At 38.1% G+C, this 18475-nt stretch overlaps 3 protein-coding genes across 5 annotated transcripts in view; 2 read left to right on the forward strand and 1 right to left on the reverse strand.

Moving 5' to 3' along the window:
• On the forward strand, positions 1 to 7410 carry psmc6 (proteasome 26S subunit, ATPase 6). Its single transcript, XM_079639137.1, has 14 exons — positions 1 to 331; positions 721 to 800; positions 906 to 945; positions 1029 to 1081; positions 2940 to 3007; positions 3142 to 3256; positions 3995 to 4082; positions 4195 to 4256; positions 4386 to 4509; positions 4596 to 4657; positions 4817 to 4937; positions 5021 to 5101; positions 5192 to 5263; positions 6560 to 7410. The coding sequence occupies exons 1-14, from the start codon at positions 247 to 249 to the stop codon at positions 6676 to 6678; spliced, it is 1170 nt and encodes a 389-aa protein (XP_079495263.1). The 5' UTR covers positions 1 to 246; the 3' UTR covers positions 6679 to 7410.
• Positions 6762 to 10441, reverse strand: cgrrf1 (cell growth regulator with ring finger domain 1). The gene is made up of 6 exons (XM_079639138.1): positions 10096 to 10441; positions 9782 to 9918; positions 9522 to 9699; positions 8002 to 8149; positions 7814 to 7921; positions 6762 to 7669 (listed from the first exon to the last, which is right to left on the reverse strand). The coding sequence occupies exons 1-6, from the start codon at positions 10197 to 10199 to the stop codon at positions 7334 to 7336; spliced, it is 1011 nt and encodes a 336-aa protein (XP_079495264.1). The 5' UTR covers positions 10200 to 10441; the 3' UTR covers positions 6762 to 7333.
• ddhd1b (DDHD domain containing 1b) overlaps positions 8689 to 18475 on the forward strand; it is a 23173-nt gene continuing 13386 nt past the window's right edge. The window contains exons 1-7 of one of the 3 annotated variants that reach the window (XM_079639134.1): positions 8689 to 8793; positions 12993 to 13773; positions 15158 to 15364; positions 15692 to 15820; positions 17671 to 17818; positions 17900 to 18009; positions 18118 to 18224. In XM_079639134.1, the coding sequence (XP_079495260.1) occupies positions 8788 to 8793; positions 12993 to 13773; positions 15158 to 15364; positions 15692 to 15820; positions 17671 to 17818; positions 17900 to 18009; positions 18118 to 18224 (1488 nt within the window). In that variant the 5' untranslated portion in view covers positions 8689 to 8787. Of the gene's footprint in view, positions 8794 to 12653; positions 13774 to 15157; positions 15365 to 15691; positions 15821 to 17670; positions 17819 to 17899; positions 18010 to 18117; positions 18225 to 18475 lie in introns of those variants that run through there. The other 2 variants (XM_079639135.1, XM_079639136.1) reach the window with 2 other exon arrangements.

Below are 18475 nucleotides of genomic sequence, written 5' to 3' on the forward strand. Positions count from 1 at the left end.
GTCACACTGCCCCCAACAGACAAACGCGAACGAGGTGAGTAGGGTGAAAACAAACCCCAAAGAACACCAATAGACGCCACTGATCTGACAAAAAAACAACAACAACAAATGTGTTTGTTGGCGTTTGTCCGTGAGCGAGCGCTCTCGTCGTGCAGTAGGGGGCGGTAATGCGCGTCACATGCTTTTGCCAACCGCTGATGTTAAACAGCACGAAGAAGAAGAAGACAGAGCGGAGCGGCAGTGAACATGGCGGATACCAGGGAGAAAGGTTTACAAGACTACAGAAAAAAATTACTAGAGCATAAAGAGATTGACGGACGCCTCAAAGAGTGTGAGTAAGATGTCTTTCTGTCCACGTCAGACTGTTATTTACCAGTTCGGCACCGTCTCCGGCTGTTGTTTGTTTTATTTCGACAGTCTGCTGTAAGTCGCTTTGTCATGCAGTGCCGAAATGAATTAGCGGCTAATGGTAACAGCTAAGATTACCGACAGATATCACTCACATTATGAAATCAATGTACACAGCATGTTTTTAAGCGTTCTTTCTAAATTTAATTATCTGTACAATGAAAAATAGGAATTTCTCAGTCAGTTATTCTCCTTGAGGAAACACTCGCCAATGGATGTTTAGCATATCTGATACACGAAGAAGATGAAACTTTTATCACATGTTTGTATATGTAAATAAACACTTTGTATCGCTTCATTGGGCCTTTTCAGTGAGAGAGCAGCTGAGGGAACTCACTAAACAGTATGAGAAGTCTGAGAATGATCTGAAAGCTTTACAGAGTGTGGGACAGGTAAGGTCGAATCTAAATCAGATGCAGTGTTTTATTTTACATTTAACATGAAATGAGGCGGGTATCTGCTTTTCTGATGGTCTGATCAATTCATTGTCTTTGTAGATTGTTGGTGAGGTTTTGAAACAACTGACAGAGGAGAAATGTAAGTACAGAACACCTTTATTCTGCTGTAGTTTTTAGTCAGTCTAATGTTGCTCTGCTTCTTAATTTCTTCTTCTTTTGTAGTTATTGTCAAAGCAACCAATGGCCCACGCTATGTTGTTGGATGTCGCAGACAGGTACATGTATTGCTTGTACTTTATAATTAAGCTTGACATGAATGAACAAAAACTTCTTTAAAAAAAAAAGGAACAGTATTGAACCTTGGTGTGTGCGTGTATATATATATATATATATATATATATATATATGCAAACTTTTATGTTAGATGCGATTAATCGATTTGACAGCACACTCACATGCACATATATATTGGATTTTATGGCTCATATAGTATGGGGGTTAGGAGTATATAAAGTGGGAATCTACGTCATTGTGCATTGCATTCTGAGTAGTGGATGCCATATTTTAGGAACCATTCAGGAGCATACAATGACAACTTATAAATCACCAGAGAAAAACAGCTGTACTTATTTTAATGCTTTTTATGAACTGCTTACACTCGTAATTTACACAATTACACATTTTATTGCTGTATTTTATTTGAATCTATTCGAATAGAGGATTTTACAAAAAAATATTTGCATTTTATATGCTGGAATATGCAGAAATATAAGTTAACAGAAGAAGGACTTTGTGTATTTCGTTAAAATATGGTGGACTCTGCAGAAATTGGTTAAATGTTCAACATTTTTCTTCAAGTCTGAGACTGTTGCATTTAATTAAATTTTTGGTTGATGCAATGTGCATAAAGTTAAAATATTGAAACTAATTAAACAAGTTTTAAAAAATAGAATGTTTAATTTGATTCAATTTTAGATGATGGAATATGCAGAAAGAATAGAATTAGGCTGAAAGGTCTGCTTTTATAGCGTATTCAGGTCGTGCATCATGTTTTTGAAGTAAAGTAACTAGTAAAGTAACTAATTACTTTTGAAAATAAGTAATCAGTAAAGTAACTGGATTACTTTCTTGGAGAAGTAATCAGTAACTAATTACTATTTCCAAGTAACTTGACCAACACTGGCTATTAGGGGTGGGAATCTTTTACCATCTCACGATTCAATTCGATTCCGATTCTTGAGGCCACGATTCGATTCAAAATCGATTTTCGATTCAAAAAGATTTTCGATTCAAAACGATTCGATTCGATTATCATGTAGAACACAACCGGTGAAGACAAAAAAACATCTATATTTCTCAGTCAGACACAGTAACTTAAAGAATAACAAGTTATGAAAATAAAGTGCTTCTTTCAAAATGAATAATAGTCCTACCCCTAAGTTACCTGGCGATGAAGCAGCGATAGACCGAGTTTTTTTTTTTTTTTGCTTTGCCCTCTCGGAGTTGGCAGGGAGTTTCGTGAAGCACTGCAGTGTGCGTTGGTCTGCAGCTGGCGGCTGACTGTACGTTCACACCCCCGCCGACTTGATCTGCAAAAAAGCTTTGGCCGCCCTGTCAAGGACGCTTGTCAAAATGTAAAATGATTCTTGGACATTTCAGATCGATTCTGAATCGTTGCAAATGAGAATCTAGATTCTTCTGTGAATCGATTTTTTTTGGCACATCCCTACTGGCTATGGCAGTTCATAAGACAGTAAGCGTTCACCATTATGTTTTAACTGTATAGTATACATTTTAACATCTACCTCATGTCCCTTCTTGTCTGTGTCCTAAAGTCCCAGACTGCATTGCGCGGCTGACATCACATTCCCATTCTCTATATGAAGTTTACACTCGAGGAGGAAAAAACTCCTCAGTCCCAAAAATATGCAATTTGCTGCAGTTGATCACAGTTATATAGCCAAAAAGATAGCTTGTAAATCACTGAGCTCTTACAACAGTATAGCAGACTACTTGCATAGTCGTCAATCTATATCTCCCATTAATATGTCTTCTAAGATGATATTTAAATGCTTTGTTTTATGGTCAGATCTCATGTCCTTTATCTTACCTGGCCATATGTTGTCGTTTTAGCTGGATAAAAGCAAGCTTAAACCAGGCACTAGAGTGGCACTGGACATGACGACTCTCACTATCATGAGGTAAGAGGTTCAGTCTCTCTGCTTGTGCTCAAAGTTGCCAATCTAGGTTAATTTGTGCATATAAAATTGTATATTTAATATTCAGCTGGTACGTTTTACCAGAACCCTGTTTTCTAAATACTTTTAAAAAAAAGGTATTTGCCTCGGGAGGTGGATCCTCTAGTGTACAACATGTCCCATGAAGATCCTGGCAGCGTTTCTTACTCTGAGATCGGTGGATTGTCCGAGCAGATCCGTGAGCTGAGAGAGGTCAGAAATACACTGATATAATATTGTCAGCTGATGAAATGTTCAACAAGGCTGCATTTATTTGATCAACAATACAGCAAAAACAGTGGTATTGTGAAATATTAGTACATTTTAAAATAACTGTTTCTATTTTAATATTTATTTATTTAATTTATTCCTGTGATGGCAAAGCAGAATTTTCAGCATCATTATTCTAGTCTTCATGTCACATTCTCCTTCAGAAATCATTCAAATAATATATGCTGATTTGCTTCTCGAGATTATTATTATTATAAAAGTTGTGATGTTTCAATGGACATCACAAAAAATATATATTTTTATATCATACTATGTTATACATGTTATTTGAATAGATTTCAAAAGAAAAAAATATTTGAATTAGATTTCTTTTTCCTAAAATCTTCACTGTCACTTTTGATCGTTGCTGAATAAAAGTATTAATTTCTTTAAAAACAAAACCAAGCATTTATATTATCTTTTTGCTGATAATCGAGTGCAAATTGGCTCATTAGGTGTTTAAATAGGAAGAACATATCAAATAATTTTGTTAGACCATTTTCATATGTATCAAAATCAGGTATAAATCTGATACCCAGTCATCTGACCTGAGCTTAAACACTCGTATGTCTGAAGGTAAAACAGTTTTTAAAAGGCTGGATCTGTGCATTACAGCATACATGCAGCTTTGGACTTAACTGAACTTGTTGAGCGGTTTTAATAATGGATTCCCTGTTGTAGGTAATTGAGCTTCCTCTGACCAATCCTGAGCTGTTCCAGAGAGTGGGCATCATCCCTCCCAAGGGCTGCCTCCTGTACGGACCTCCAGGTCAGTCACACTGATATGGTTTGGTGGACACTTGCCTGTTGTTGATCTATTTATTGCGAATATGAAACCAATGTTATTTTCACACAAATATACATGTATATTTTTTTCAAAGGCACTGGAAAGACCCTTCTTGCCAGAGCTGTGGCCAGTCAGCTGGACTGCAACTTCCTGAAGGTATATTGGTTTAGATGCAGTAAATTAACTATTCAGCTGGAGTCATACTATGCAGTATAGGTACATTTGACACAAGTCAACTGTTATGCTACAAGGTCATAGCGTTGAATAAAACATGTTGCTTATCAGGTCGTGTCCAGCTCCATTGTTGACAAGTACATTGGTGAGAGCGCCAGACTCATCAGAGAGATGTTCAACTATGCCAGAGACCATCAGCCCTGCATTATCTTCATGGACGAGATCGACGCTATTGGTAATGCTCTTCACCACATCGTATTCAAGCCATGGGAATTGTGCAGTTGTTCTGAATTTATATTAACAGACGCTTTGTTTTTGAAGGTGGACGTCGGTTTTCTGAAGGAACGTCTGCAGATAGAGAGATCCAAAGGACACTTATGGAGGTTTCAAAATTTGTCAATTTGCCATTTTTTTTCTTTATTCAATAAAGTTGTATCTTGTCTATTAAAGCCAAATTTAATTGAAGACCTTCCTGCATATCAAAATGTACATAATAAAAACCATGTTAATCTCATAATTAAATGTTTTTGTCTCTATATCAGCTGTTGAATCAGATGGATGGATTTGATACTCTACATAGAGTCAAGATGATCATGGCAACTAACCGGCCGGACACTTTAGATCCTGCCCTACTGCGTCCTGGCCGACTGGACCGAAAGATCCGTACGTTTGTGTTTCAGTATCCTCTGTCTTTACACATTCAGTGACTGTACTTGGAAACTTTAACTTTTCTTTCCCCACCGTAGACATTGAGTTGCCCAATGAACAGGCTCGACTGGACATCATGAAGATCCACTCTGGGCCCATCACCAAGCATGGAGATATAGGTGCGCCTCCTTTCCTGTTTCTTTTTTAATAGCTGTGACTATTTTTTCTTAGAGTATTTCCTTTCTCATCACATTTCCTTTTGTCTCCAGATTATGAAGCCATCGTCAAGCTTTCAGACGGTTTCAATGGAGCAGATCTGAGGAATGTGTGCACTGAAGCTGGTAGGAAATGTCACATTGAAAAGTGCAAATCAAGGAGTTTGTTTTAAAGAAACTATATTTGCCATGCTCTAGCATGTATATACAAAGACAAGATCCAGTCATATTAGGGAACAAGAATGATCTTGATAAAAAAAAAAGTGCACCATGCTAATATAATTAGAGCTGCATTGAACAATTATTTTGCCAATTGTTTTTGTAGTTTACACAGAGACGATAATGGTAACATATTCAAAAACTTGTACTTTGAAACCTGGTTTCAGAATCCCAAATGAATAGCCAAAATGCAAAAGTTTTTTAGTTTCATGTAAACGCCTCATTTTAGTTTTTTGTTTTGTTTTTCTACATCCTGGCCAATGTTTCCCTCCAAACAATAGGTATTTTCACTGTTTAACCCAGGGTTATCGCCATTCTAACCCCCACTTTTAACCGTTGTAATTTAGTAGCGGGTTTGCATCACTTTTTACTCTTGAAAATGTAAAATAGTGACTGAAAATGTGACTACTAGAGTGAAGAGGAGACAGTTTCATTATATATCCATTTAGGATAAACTCGACAGGACCGTCTGCAATATATAATTCAAGGATGCCAAATGCTAGAGTCTTTATGAAAGGGGTTTGTCCCACACCGCATATATGCAAATTAGGACGTTAACCCAAGGTTTAGGAATGAACAGTGTGAAACGACATCTTTTGAAAGTTCAGAATTAATTGTTAACCTGGGTAAATTGTGAGCAATGTGAAGCAAGATAACCCAGGATTCTGTTTGCCTGGGTATAGAATGACCCAGGGTTAACTATTTCAAGTGTGAAAATCCCTAATGTGTCCCTAAAGGCTATAAAAAAGGGTTATGAATCATCTATGACTATAATTTGTGTGAACTGGTTTAAAATATAAACATTACATTCTAAAACCTGGCCACCATAAAGGAAAAACAAAAGCAGCAACTAAATGCACTGCCAGTGAAGTTTAACAGTTGCTTTCTTGACTTTCTAACATTTACAGAGAAACTGTCAAATGCTAGAGCACCTGATAGGGCGAGTTAGTTTGAAGCACTTTAGAAGCATTCTTATGTTTATGACAACTTGGTTTATGCACTTCTGCAGCAGCACGTCCAATATTTTTCAGATGTCCATAGAAATGTGGACAAAAAAAAAATGAAACCATTTTGAATTGTATGTTGCATGTCAACATTTGTTTTTTTAACAGCTGTTAATGGAGAGATGTTTTTTTGGGTGTAATGCTAACCTTGAACATTTGATTCTCTCCAGTGTATGACCACCTCTGTTTTGTCCCACAGGTATGTTTGCCATTCGTGCCGACCATGATTATGTGACTCAGGAGGATTTCATGAAAGCTGTGAGGAAGGTGGCAGACTCCAAGAAGCTGGAGTCCAAACTGGACTACAAACCTGTATAAAACCACATTTTTGTGCAAAGTATAAACGTGAGGGGTTAGTCAGATATCAACACTGTCCATGGACACAACACTTTTTTTGTTAAAGTTACTGCAATACATTTTGTCAACATTTGAAAACATTTCCATTGCTACCATCAAGTGACTTCAGTTGTTCAGTTAATGCATCGTTTAACCCCAATTTAATACAAATCTTTACCTGTTGGCCGAGTATGTAGACCTGAAAAATGATACGGCTCTTTATAATTCTGTGTGATCAGTTATATAAAATGTGTGCCTGGCCTGCTTCCTTCCACATCATTAAAGTTGATGATAAAAGAAAGAAAGAATAAAATATACTCCCATGGTTTTTCCACCGTATCGCTGTACCTCAATCTCCACAAGGAAAACTCCACAATGAGTCATTCAGAATCGTGTATTTGTTAGTTCAACCAATATATTGAAAAAATAAATAAATATCCTATTCAACTTAAAATCTCCATATTAAACACATTTTACAAGCACATCCAACTTCAAAAGCCTAACATTGAAATAATTCTAGAAGTGTCCATATGTGGGGTTAAAGGTCAGCTGCCTGCATCTCTTAACCTTGAAGATGCCACAATGTTTCCTTTTCGGGTTTAGCCTTTCCAGCAAAGGCTTGTCTTTAATACTGACTTTAAATAGGTTTAGGTTCCTCTTCAGTATCGTGAGCCTGTCGGTTTGACAGCGCAAAGGATTCGAGGACAAAAGCTCTGCAGATCGGACAGTGCTGGAAGCGGCACACGCAGCCGTCGCATACGCATGCATGTCGGCATGGGAGAAGCACTCTGTTTGTCGGTGCATTTTGACACACCACACAGTCCTTGCCTTGAGTATCAGGCCACTCCCCCTCTGAACCAGACTCCTCCCCCTTTTCACATGGCGTTTCAGGTTGCGGCTCCGCGTCTTGAGTGCTAGTCGAAGGCTCTGTGGATCCAGACAAGTTGCTGTTGTCTGCTGACATGAAGAGAGGCTGTGAAGAGTTTTAAGCACATGAGACAAAATTAATGCTAAATTAATTAACTGCACTGTCCCATTTTGCTTCAGGGACGCTAGGTGATTAAGGTTAAATGTGATCAAAATGAGCATACAAAATGTTGTAAATACATTTTCATACCTTCAGGTCGTAAAAGTTTCCATGCGCCGTGAGAAGATACTGGAACAATATTCTGGCAGAGAGTCTGTATTTGACATCAGGAACATGGAGGACTGTCACACTGGCCACCTAGAAAGCAACAGGCTATTAACAGACTTCACCTGTTCCCATCAAACAAATCTGATAATGAAAGACTCTCAGCTGCTTACGATATTGTAGTCGTCCCTGGTTTCCATACTGGACAGTGTCAGAACAGCTACCAAAGGGTATCGGTCCCGGGGGAGCAACCCAAAATCGGTTACTCCGAGATCTGGTGGCATCTGGGTGAAGTATTTGAATTTTTCTTCTTTCTGTATACTTGTATTATGTTAAGGACAAAATATGCCATTGTGTTCCATCTATGAATTTAAGGGAGTGGTGTAAGATCTGTTTGTCACGTCACGTGACTCTTAGTCAGGAAGGCACACTATACAGATGCAATATTAGTCCCTGTTACCAAATGGCACCCTAAACACTTGCGGTCTTCCATGGAAGTGTGCCATTTGGGACAGGGCCTTACTACAAATTCTAAAACACTTCACTTCATTCACATTTCAAATCATACTGCTGCTCCACAAATAATATGTATCCGTCAGTTTGAGTCAATGAGCTGTAAAATGTCCTTCATGCTCTATTTTCAGATGTCAGGAGAATAGTGTAAAGCTTGGTATTCTAATGTGACATGGTAACAAAAATATCCATGGCAAGAGCTCTTTTCAGTCAATGGATTATTTTCCTCCTGACTTAATTTTTCACCTTTATATTCTGCTGAATCAGTGTGAAAAAGACAACATATACTGCACATTTGTGGTATGCTATCCTCCTGATTGATTCCTGATATTTCCCATGAATAATCACTGGAATACACTAAGAATGCATTCGCTTTTCTCCTGAAGTCCTTGTGTTTCTTTCCAGGTTTGTTTTCATGCAGATTCTTTACAATGTAATTGTCTCCAATGCAGGTAAATAACATATTATTATTGTCTGTGAAAATCACTTTGAAATATTATCACTCAATGTTCCACTTAAAGGGATAGTTCACCCCACAATTAAAATGTTTCATTCTTCTGCTGAACACAAAGTAAAATCTTTTGCATTATGTTGGTAATAAAACAGTAGACGGCATCCATTGACTTGCATAGTAGGAAAAAAATACTATAGAAGTCAATGGCTACCATCAACTGTCTGGTTAGTTACTAACATTCTTCAAAATATTTAGTGTTCATTTATACGTGTTTGGATCAACATTACGGTGAGTAAAAAATGACAGAATATATTTCATGATACAGGCATATGTTTCTACAGTGATATTTAAAAAGTCCATAATATTGCTGCGGAAATAATTGAGCTAATCATTAAGTAAATCATCATGACGATACAGATTTAACTCATTTATGTATATTATATGCAGTTATGTGCATTCATCAGACAAGATAAGGGTAGATAAGTCTACCCTTAATGTGTGAGGCAAGTTCTGTCTCTAAAAGTAATTTTTAAAGCCATTTGATGCAATTTGCTAATGTTTAGTTGATGGCACACACATCCTGAAATAGATTGAGATATTTTCTGTACAGCTCAAGTAAAAAGTTGCACAGCTTACCTCAATTTTCACATATGGATCTGGTGGAAGGACAATGTGGAATGTTATTACAGAGCTATTACTATTATAATAGTTAAATTAAAAGGATACTTGAAGCTTTGGTGGTGAAGATAGCTTAACTGCAGAGCCTCTTGAAACCGCTCCGGTGTGTCGAGCCGGAGCCCACGCTGGTGACTCTGAAGGGCCGCCTGGAGCGTCGGGACCCCACAGCCCCAGAAACAGCTGAGGACACAGTCTTCAAGACAATACGGCCGCAAGCTCACACCCTCTGACACAACCAAAACACACACTCTCATGGACTACCTTTGACTCATTTGAAATGGATTGAACATTGTTGAGTTGATTCTCACCAGTTACTGTCCCAGCCGGAGAGTCCATCTCCAAAGCGAAGGGATTGGTCACCTGCACCATCTTCCTCTCAGGCACAGGAATTAAAGATTCAGTCTCATCCGAACTGCGTAAAATGACGGGAACATCAAATCCAAACCTTGACAGGAGATATTAAAGTTAGTGAGACAAAGATTAAGAGTGCAACTTCTGCTTTGAAAAAGGAACTAGCCTAACTCACTGGAGATCCACAATTCAGACTGAGAGAAATCAACATAACACATAGTTCACCACTTTAACACTGGCCTAAAATGCTCATTTATCAACATTGACTTACCAGCCCAACACGGCAGCTACAGTGATGATGAAACATACCGATATGACAGCAATGTAAAAGAGAGGAGAATACTCATACAACATCACTAAAAACTCCGCGGCCATGCTCAAAGTGTCACATTAATACAATGCGATTAAATGCCTGCACGCATAATAAAATCATTAAAAAAATAATAATAATTCGGTTGTCCTGTTCAGTCTGGCTGCAAGACTCATCAACGTAAACTTCCGGTTGTGACAGCCTACTACGGTGGCCCAGAGAACCAAATCCGCACATGACACAAATACCGTCACGCATAGGGAGGAGGACCTGCGAATCGGTTCTTTCAAACAAATCGTTGCATGGAACCGGTTCAATGCAGAATCCGTTTTTAACGTCATCGCGTAATTGCGGCGTCATGTGTCAGGGTCATTCTACAGAAACGTCCACTTTTGGTATGGCAAGATGTCTTAAAATGGATTTATTTTTCTAACTTTTAAACTTAGACCACATTATTAGATTACTCTTTGACTTTATGAATACACATAAATGACAGCTTAATGATTTTTTATATTTTTTGTGCATTTATTTAAAGACTGCATGTAGGCTACCATTTTTTTGTCACTGGTGTTACCTTACTTTTTTGGCAATATTAAAGGTTTTTATGAAATATTATTTCTATTTTTTTCCAGCACACATAGTCAGAGTTACTGAAAAATAATAATAATGAAACAAATAAGGAGATTATGTTTTATTTATTTTAATCAGTTAAAAGTGTGCTTGAATGATGCTAGTTCATTTGCGCAACCATGTATTTGCTATAACGATTAAAATATTTGAAAACCAGTTAAAATCAAGTAATGATGCAATCCTAAATCATAACTTTTGAGTGTAGCAGAATTAAATGGATGTAAAATTATTATCATGTCACATGTGACATTGTATTTAATGTAACAGAAAAAATACAGTAACACCAGTGACACAATGAATCACCATGACATACATAAGTCCAAATATCATTATTCTTCAACTAAGTATATGAGACTAAATTGTTACATTTGGCATACAATCTAAATTAATAGCTTTGAATAAAGTTTATCTTTAAATGGGAGTCACTGGTGTTACCCATAAGAAAGGTGACACCAGTGACAGTAACACCAGTGAAAATTTCATTTTACAAAATGGCTGCTGCAAGGTATCAAACCCCATGTTGTCAATCATGGTATACTAACTAAATTAAGTAGTTTAATCCATTTATATTCTAGATTTTTACAAATCCCTAACAATAAAGTAGGTCATACCAGTGACTTCAACTAAAAGCTTCATATTAAATCATGAGATAAATTAGAAAATGTCTGATAACTGAAAAGAGCCAGTGGATTTACTATGGGCCTTTCTTCATAGATATTCAGGAAATTGGAAGAAGGAAGTCAAGTGATGTCATCAGTGTGATTTTTATTTCAAAATAAGAGATTTTTGTTTAACGGTATAACACCAGTGACCACTACTTTCATTATACATTTTATAATATTTATTCTGCATTTTTTTCATGTCATTTACATAATATATTAGATAGTTATGTATAATTATTGTAATTTAAATGGTGTAAAAACCTGTTATTGACCTCAAAATAAAGCATTTTCCCCTCTGTACATGACTGTGGGGACGAGCACTTCTGTGGTGCTTGGAATTCTATATAATTAATATAATAACAAATAAAATATTGCCACTTGATGGCTCAAGAAGGTGTAATTGTTCAAATAACATATTGTTTTATTTTAAAATGTAAAGAAATGGTAATTCTAAAGTGTTTTTTAAGTGTTATATTTCTGTAAAGGTTAGGGACAGAAAAATTGACATTTCCATAAATGACCCTCTAATTTTTTTTACATTATTTATATGTGCAACTTCAAATGTTGAACCTCATACAATTAAATATACAAAAATAAACACACAACAATGATTTAAAAATCCGAATAAGTGTGGGTATAAAATGTAAAATACATAGCAGTTCACAAACTTTCTTATTCAACAGTCATGCTGTCTGACTATGCACAGCCGTCATTCAACAAAACAATAAAGTCGGGCTTTATATTAGGTACTCACATTTATGAATGTGAAAATTGTTCAGAAATATTTGAGTAAAACATTTTACATTCCCTTTCAAATATTCGGTGAAGCCAAAAAAATAACTTTTTCCAAAAAAAGGTCTTGAAATTGAAAAATGTTTTGATAAATAAATCTCACACCACAATAGGCTATAACTGAATAGTGGCAAATTAAACTCAAGGTTTCATGATAGTTATTACAGAAATTAAAGTGGCACATTTACGTGTTATACACTTTTGATTAAAAATAATTATTGCATTCACAATCATTTGTGAATGCTCATAAAAACAAAGTGATTTAAAATACAGTCAGCATTAAATAGCATCCTAATACTAGGCCTACTCATAATTGATCAGCCATATAAATAACATAAGGCATATTCCAGTCAGCTGTGACAAATGATATGTTTCGAATTCGAACAGTAACGGCTGAGAACCGCTCGGACAGATGGATCGTTCGACGACTCGTTCAGACTGATTCTGTGAACAGCAAGATCCGACTCAACATAAAGATTCATTCACTCATCGGACGTCGCTACAGAGCAGAGGGGCTCCACAAGGGATAAATACAGTCGGCATATTAATGGAAAGTGAACAGGTTGGCGTGTCCGCCCTGTAAGTTTAGGACTGTAAGCGTGAATTCGCTTTTAATCAATGGCGTTTCAGGTTCGGCGTCTGTGATTGACGCATCTGTACAGATGCTGGCCGCTTTGGTCGTGCCGGAGGAAGGAGAGGTTTTGACATCGTTAGATTTGTTGTTATAATAATCAGCTGACCAGTGCTGAAATCGCTACGTTTGCTGTTTTCCAGAAAGCGTTGACGGCGATGAGCGCTTGTCAGGACAAAACGTCTTTGAGTTGTTCGGAAAGCAGAGAAAATGTCAGCGGAAATGAATGGGGAAGGATGGATGATTCGTATTCGTCTTGCTTTGACGAGCTCACGAGCGACGCGATACACGGCGGGATGAATGCGGTGCAGCCGGGCATAGACGTGCATCTGCCGCTGCCCCTAGGCCAACGCGAACTGATGCTAGGCCTGGTGGAAGAGGGTTTCCCCGTCTATCATGGCCGTCTCGGTTCTGATCCGGACTCGGATTATCTCGACATCCCCAGCGACCTGAACTACAGCGAGAGCGACGGGAACGTCACTACGAAAAAGCGCAACCGCTCAAACAGCTCGCGGCACCGCGGGGAAGTTGTAACGGAACTCGGAACCGAAGAGGTGCGCTGGTTCTACAAAGAGGACAAGAGGACCTGGAAACCGTTTGTTGGACACGATTCTCTGAAAATTGAGTTGGCTTATCGCAAATTCTGCGAGCTTAACCCGAACGAGGTCAAACGGAGGGATGCCAGTGAAGAAGCAGAGGATTTATTCGAGTCTCCGTCAGAATGTGAAGCCCCGGCGGTCCGGAGACAGTCCGCGGCGGCGGCGGCATCGGCACCGGGACCCGAGAGCTCGGATGCGGGATGCTGCTCAACAGACGAGACGGAGCTGGAGTCAGACAGCATCAACGTGGAGGCAGTGTGTGTCCGTGGAGGACTCTACGAGGTGGACATTAAAGGGAAAGACTGTTATCCTGTATACTGGAACCGTGAGTGTTTTTTACAAACTTATTACATTAAAGAAAACAAACAAGATGCCCTAATTAAAACATATTTGTTATTTAGTGTTTGGAAACCAAAGAGAGGTTTTGCCTAATGCTCATGTAGGCTAGTTCTTATACATACAACGACAGTAGCTAAGTTACTTGATGGCATGCCATATGATGATGCTGACAAAGTAATATTTATTTACTTTGTTGTTTGTTTATTTAATCAATTTATTGCATCATCAACGGTTTTATTACTCTCTCTAAAAAGTAAACAATGCAAGGATAGACATGAAACTGCACTTTTGATTCTTTCTAATAAACAATAGGCTATACAACTAAATTATTCTTAAACTGACCAGAGTGTGTAAATGTTGAAGGTTACATAAAATGAACCTTACATTCTGATGTTAAATCAGAACAGAAGTAGGCTTAACTGTAGCCTAATTAAATTACTGAAAAAGTATGAGTAATTCCTTACTTTAACTTTTCAAGGGAAAAGTAATTTACAGTAATTAGCCTATATTAATTAGTAATTTAATACACCCAGCACTGGTGAAAAACAAAAACAGAAATTTATCTTATATTTGGCATAAGCTCCATATCCAAACTTGACCCTGGAAGATGAATTGCGCCAGATTTTACGTCAATGTTCGAATGTGGCTTTCAGCAAATAACACATACGGGTATTATCTAAGCGGGGACGTTCACACAGAACACGTCTTTTACATTCCACTGCGTTACTCTTCCATTGTTTTTCAATGTAAATACGCGCTAGACGGACGTCTTTATCCGAGGCTCTCGCGTCTTTTGCAGCGTCTAGCGCATGACACTGCATTCTAAAAACGCAAAACCGTGAAACGCAAAAATGTGTTCTGTATCCTAATCCTTAAACAAAGGTAAAATTCGCAGAAAAAGGGTAAATTTGATCGCACCTTCAAGTCAAGTCATTTATTTTTGTCATTACAAGTTACCAATTAAAATGCTAAACTTACTTGAATGGTACTCCACAGACTATAGACAGACCAAATACAATAAACCTCACTTCTATATAAACAAAACTATAGGAATTACCAAATGATTGCTAAACCATATGACAGACGTAGCATTGCTCTTCGCTTCTCGTCCCGTGAAAGACACCTTTCTTTTGGTTCTTCAGTGGACGTGAGCCGTAACAGCTGTAGGAGTGTGATCCAAATTTTCTGACACTGCCCGAAATTTGTCTGAGGCTAAGCTTCATCGCAAAGACCATTAAAATCGCCATTTGTGAACATGACACGCTAGGTGAGCAAAGACTCGTGATTTTACCCCACGCAACTTCTTTAGGAAAAACAATTGTAAACCAAAAACGTACAGTGTGCTTAAGTCAGATGAATTGTTGCTTTAGGACAACAATTCGGACTGCTTGTCTTTACAGAACAGGACCACATCCCGGTCATGAGAGGCCAGTGGTTCACGGACGGTACCTGGTTGCCTCTGGAGGAAGAGGACAGTGACCTCATTGAACTGGACCACCTGGCCCGTTTCCGAGGCCAGCAGATGAAAGACACCTTCGACACGGAAGCGGTGGCCATCACGGTGGACTGCAAAGATGGTAACAGTCCACGGAACCAATAGGACTCAGGGTTAGGGAGGCTTTGTACTGGGGTCAAGCACACAACAAAGATTGACTTAACATTGAAGCTTAGTTCAGCTGACCCATGAATGAGCTACATCCTAACCCAGACATCCTGTTTGTCTCATAACACATTTTAACTAAGTTAAACTGACTTGTGTACTGGGATCGATTTTCAGTTGTGTTTGCAAATACTTAAAACGACCCTTAATTGAAACGAACTGATCTAGTTAGACCACTTAAGATTGCTTAACAGTCAGGTAATTTGAAACAGACCTGTTTGACTTCTGCCCTTAATTCACTCAGCCATTCACAGCCTGAAACTGAGCCGTAGCCATGTGGACTGGCACAGCGTGGATGAAGTGTACCTTTACAGCGACGCCACCACCTCTAAGATTGCACGAACTGTCACTCAGAAACTGGGGTTCTCAAAAGGTTTGTAACACCCTTGATTAGTAAGTACTTTCTCAGTGGTGTTGTTTACTTGTAGACCACATGGAATGGCTTGATGAGTTCAGTGTTCTATGTTATGTTTTGTATTTTCTTGGGCAGGACATCCTGAAGGCCCAATTTTTTAAATAGGCTAAATGGCTTTACTCGAAATAACATACTGGCCTACTATTTACTCGTTCTATTTCTGCCAAGTGTAGAAGTGTAGAAGACGGGCATTCGATTGGACAAAAATCTGTGTGCAACATGAGTCATCAATATTTTTAGTCTTTTTTTTCTCACATTAAATTAAGAGAAAAACACTAACTTTTTAATTTATGGGTCTGCTTAAAGTACATTATTGGAGTATACTAGTAGGCCATGTCCACACGGACACGGGTATTTTTATAACCGGAGTTTTTCCTCTTGCGTTTTTGAAAAAATCTCCGTCTACATGAAAACGCAAAAAAACACTATCAAGCGCCGTCAAGAGCATTCCACACCAGCAGGCGGCGATATAACCCTAACCGTAAAGCCACGTTGGCCAATCAGAAGCCGTCAGCGGCGCACAATCTGACGTCAAACACAGCGGATAACGGCGCACACTTTGACGTCGCAAAGCAAAAACTCCGGTTTTAATGTCTACACGACAACACTGCAACCGGCGTTTCTGAAAATCCTCACCCTGGCAGGGGTTTTCAAAAATGTTCGGTTTCAGTGACCTGATACTGCGTTTCCGTGTGGACGAACGGGCGAACAGCGTAAAAAAAGTCACGGTTGTTTAAAAACAAATAGAATAAAAGCCAAAATAAAAACATTTGAAATTTCATATGGTCTTTAATGGGTTAGTTCACCCAAAAATGAAAATGATGTCATTGATTACTCACCCTCGTGTCCTTCCAAATCGTGAGACTTTCGTTCTTCTTCAAAACACAAATGAAGATGTTTTAATGAAATCTGAGCTTTCTGTCCCTCCATTGATAGCTACGCAACTAGCACTTTGACCCTTCAAAAAGTTCATAAAGAGATTATAAAACTAATCCACATGAATTAAGCGGTTTAGTCCAAATTTTCTGAAGAGACACAATTGCTTTATATGATGAACTGATTCATTCTCGTGTTACGCAGCACGTTTGATGGTCCGCAAGAACCAATGAGGTTCATTCTCGTGTTACGCAGCACGTTAGAGCTTCAACAAGAGGTTTGTTCTTGCGCATCAAGCAGGCTCGGTTAAGCTTTTTTTATGTTCACTGATCAATGTTTATGTGAATAAAAGCCTAAATTAAATATGTTCATCATATAAAGCGATTGAGTCTCTTCAGAAAATCTGAATTCATATGGATTAGCTAGTTTTACAATCTCTTTATGAACTTTCTGAAGTGTCAAAGTGGTAGTTGCATAGACTGTCAATGAGGGACAGAAATCTCTTAGATTTCATTAAAAATATCCTTATATCCTGAAGATGAATGAAAGTCTAATGGTTTTGGAACGACATGAGGTTGAGTAAATGATGACAGCATTTTCAATTTTAGGTGAACTAACCCTTTAACGTTTTATACCATTGATACAAGAGAGTATAGTATATATTGACTTGATGTGGAATAGTCTAACCCTTGTGAAAAAGAAGTACACTTCAAAACTTTTAATTCAAAGTGCACATTTTAAAAAAGTACTCTTAAGTGGCCTTTTATTTGAATTAATTAATATTATATTATCTGCAAGTATAGTTTAAAAAAAATACTTTTAAGATTGCACATTCAATACAGTTAAGTGCACTTCTTTTTCACAAGGGAAGTCACTGTTAAAACTAAAGATAAAATAAAGTGCATGGTTATCAATGTAGCATGTCTGGTTAGCCTCCAGCAGTGGGACGCGTCTCCACCGAGGTTACGTGGAGGAGGCAACTCTAGAGGACACGCCCCCTGAAACAACGCACATAGTCTTTGTGGTACATGGGATTGGCCAAAAGATGGATCAGGGGCGGATCATTAGAAATACAAGCATGTAAGTCCACCAAACACACAGCCGAGTCTGCAAAAAACATTTAGTCCTGAAACTAACTGATGCATTTCATTGACGGTTTAGGATGCGTGATGCTGCCCGCAAGATGGAGGAGAAGCACTTTTCTGACCGAACAAATGAACACGTCGAGTTCCTTCCTGTGGAGTGGCGATCGAAACTCGCCCTGGATGGAGGTATTGCCTATGGACAATGATAAAAAATATAAAGCGCATTATGTTTGAAAACTATTATCAGTGATAGACATGATTAGGGTTTATTTATGATAAAGTCTACTTTTTCAGACACCGTGGACTCCATTACTCCAGACAAAGTGCGAGGCCTGAGAGACATGCTGAACAGCAGTGCAATGGACATTATGTACTACACAAGCCCGTTGTACAGGGATGAGGTGATTTACATCTATAGTTCTCTACTCTATCATTCATTTTGCTCTTTTTTTCAGCTTTCTAACCTATAGACAAGATTTTTAACGCATCATATCCGTGCTCCTGATGTAAAAGCACATCAAAAAAAGTATACTTTAAAGCTCAAAAGATGTTTTAGTAAGACAAGATTATTAAAAAGTCCCACTCATACACAGGCGCACACTCTGTCCCACTCTTTTCTAGTGCACAAATAAAGTGTCACACTTGTTCGTTT

The sequence above is a fragment of the Phoxinus phoxinus genome, assembly GCF_949152265.1.
Source record: "Phoxinus phoxinus genome assembly, chromosome: 16".
NCBI classification, from domain to species: domain Eukaryota; kingdom Metazoa; phylum Chordata; class Actinopteri; order Cypriniformes; family Leuciscidae; genus Phoxinus; species Phoxinus phoxinus.

What these genes read in the sequence shown, in the direction of transcription:
- cgrrf1 (XM_079639138.1), bottom strand. Translation starts at nt 10,199, where the DNA reads ATGGCCGCGGAGTTTTTAGTGATGTTGTATGAGTATTCTCCTCTCTTT. An exon ending in TCCGGCTGGGACAGTAACTG is followed by an intron (nt 9,700 to 9,781) that starts GTGAGAATCAAC and finishes TGGTTGTGTCAG; the next exon opens with AGGGTGTGAGCTTGCGGCCG. An exon ending in GAAACTTTTACGACCTGAAG is followed by an intron (nt 7,670 to 7,813) that starts GTATGAAAATGT and finishes AACTCTTCACAG; the next exon opens with CCTCTCTTCATGTCAGCAGA.
- psmc6 (XM_079639137.1), top strand. Translation starts at nt 247, where the DNA reads ATGGCGGATACCAGGGAGAAAGGTTTACAAGACTACAGAAAAAAATTA. An exon ending in AGATCCGTGAGCTGAGAGAG is followed by an intron (nt 3,257 to 3,994) that starts GTCAGAAATACA and finishes TCCCTGTTGTAG; the next exon opens with GTAATTGAGCTTCCTCTGAC. An exon ending in CACCAAGCATGGAGATATAG is followed by an intron (nt 5,102 to 5,191) that starts GTGCGCCTCCTT and finishes TTTTGTCTCCAG; the next exon opens with ATTATGAAGCCATCGTCAAG.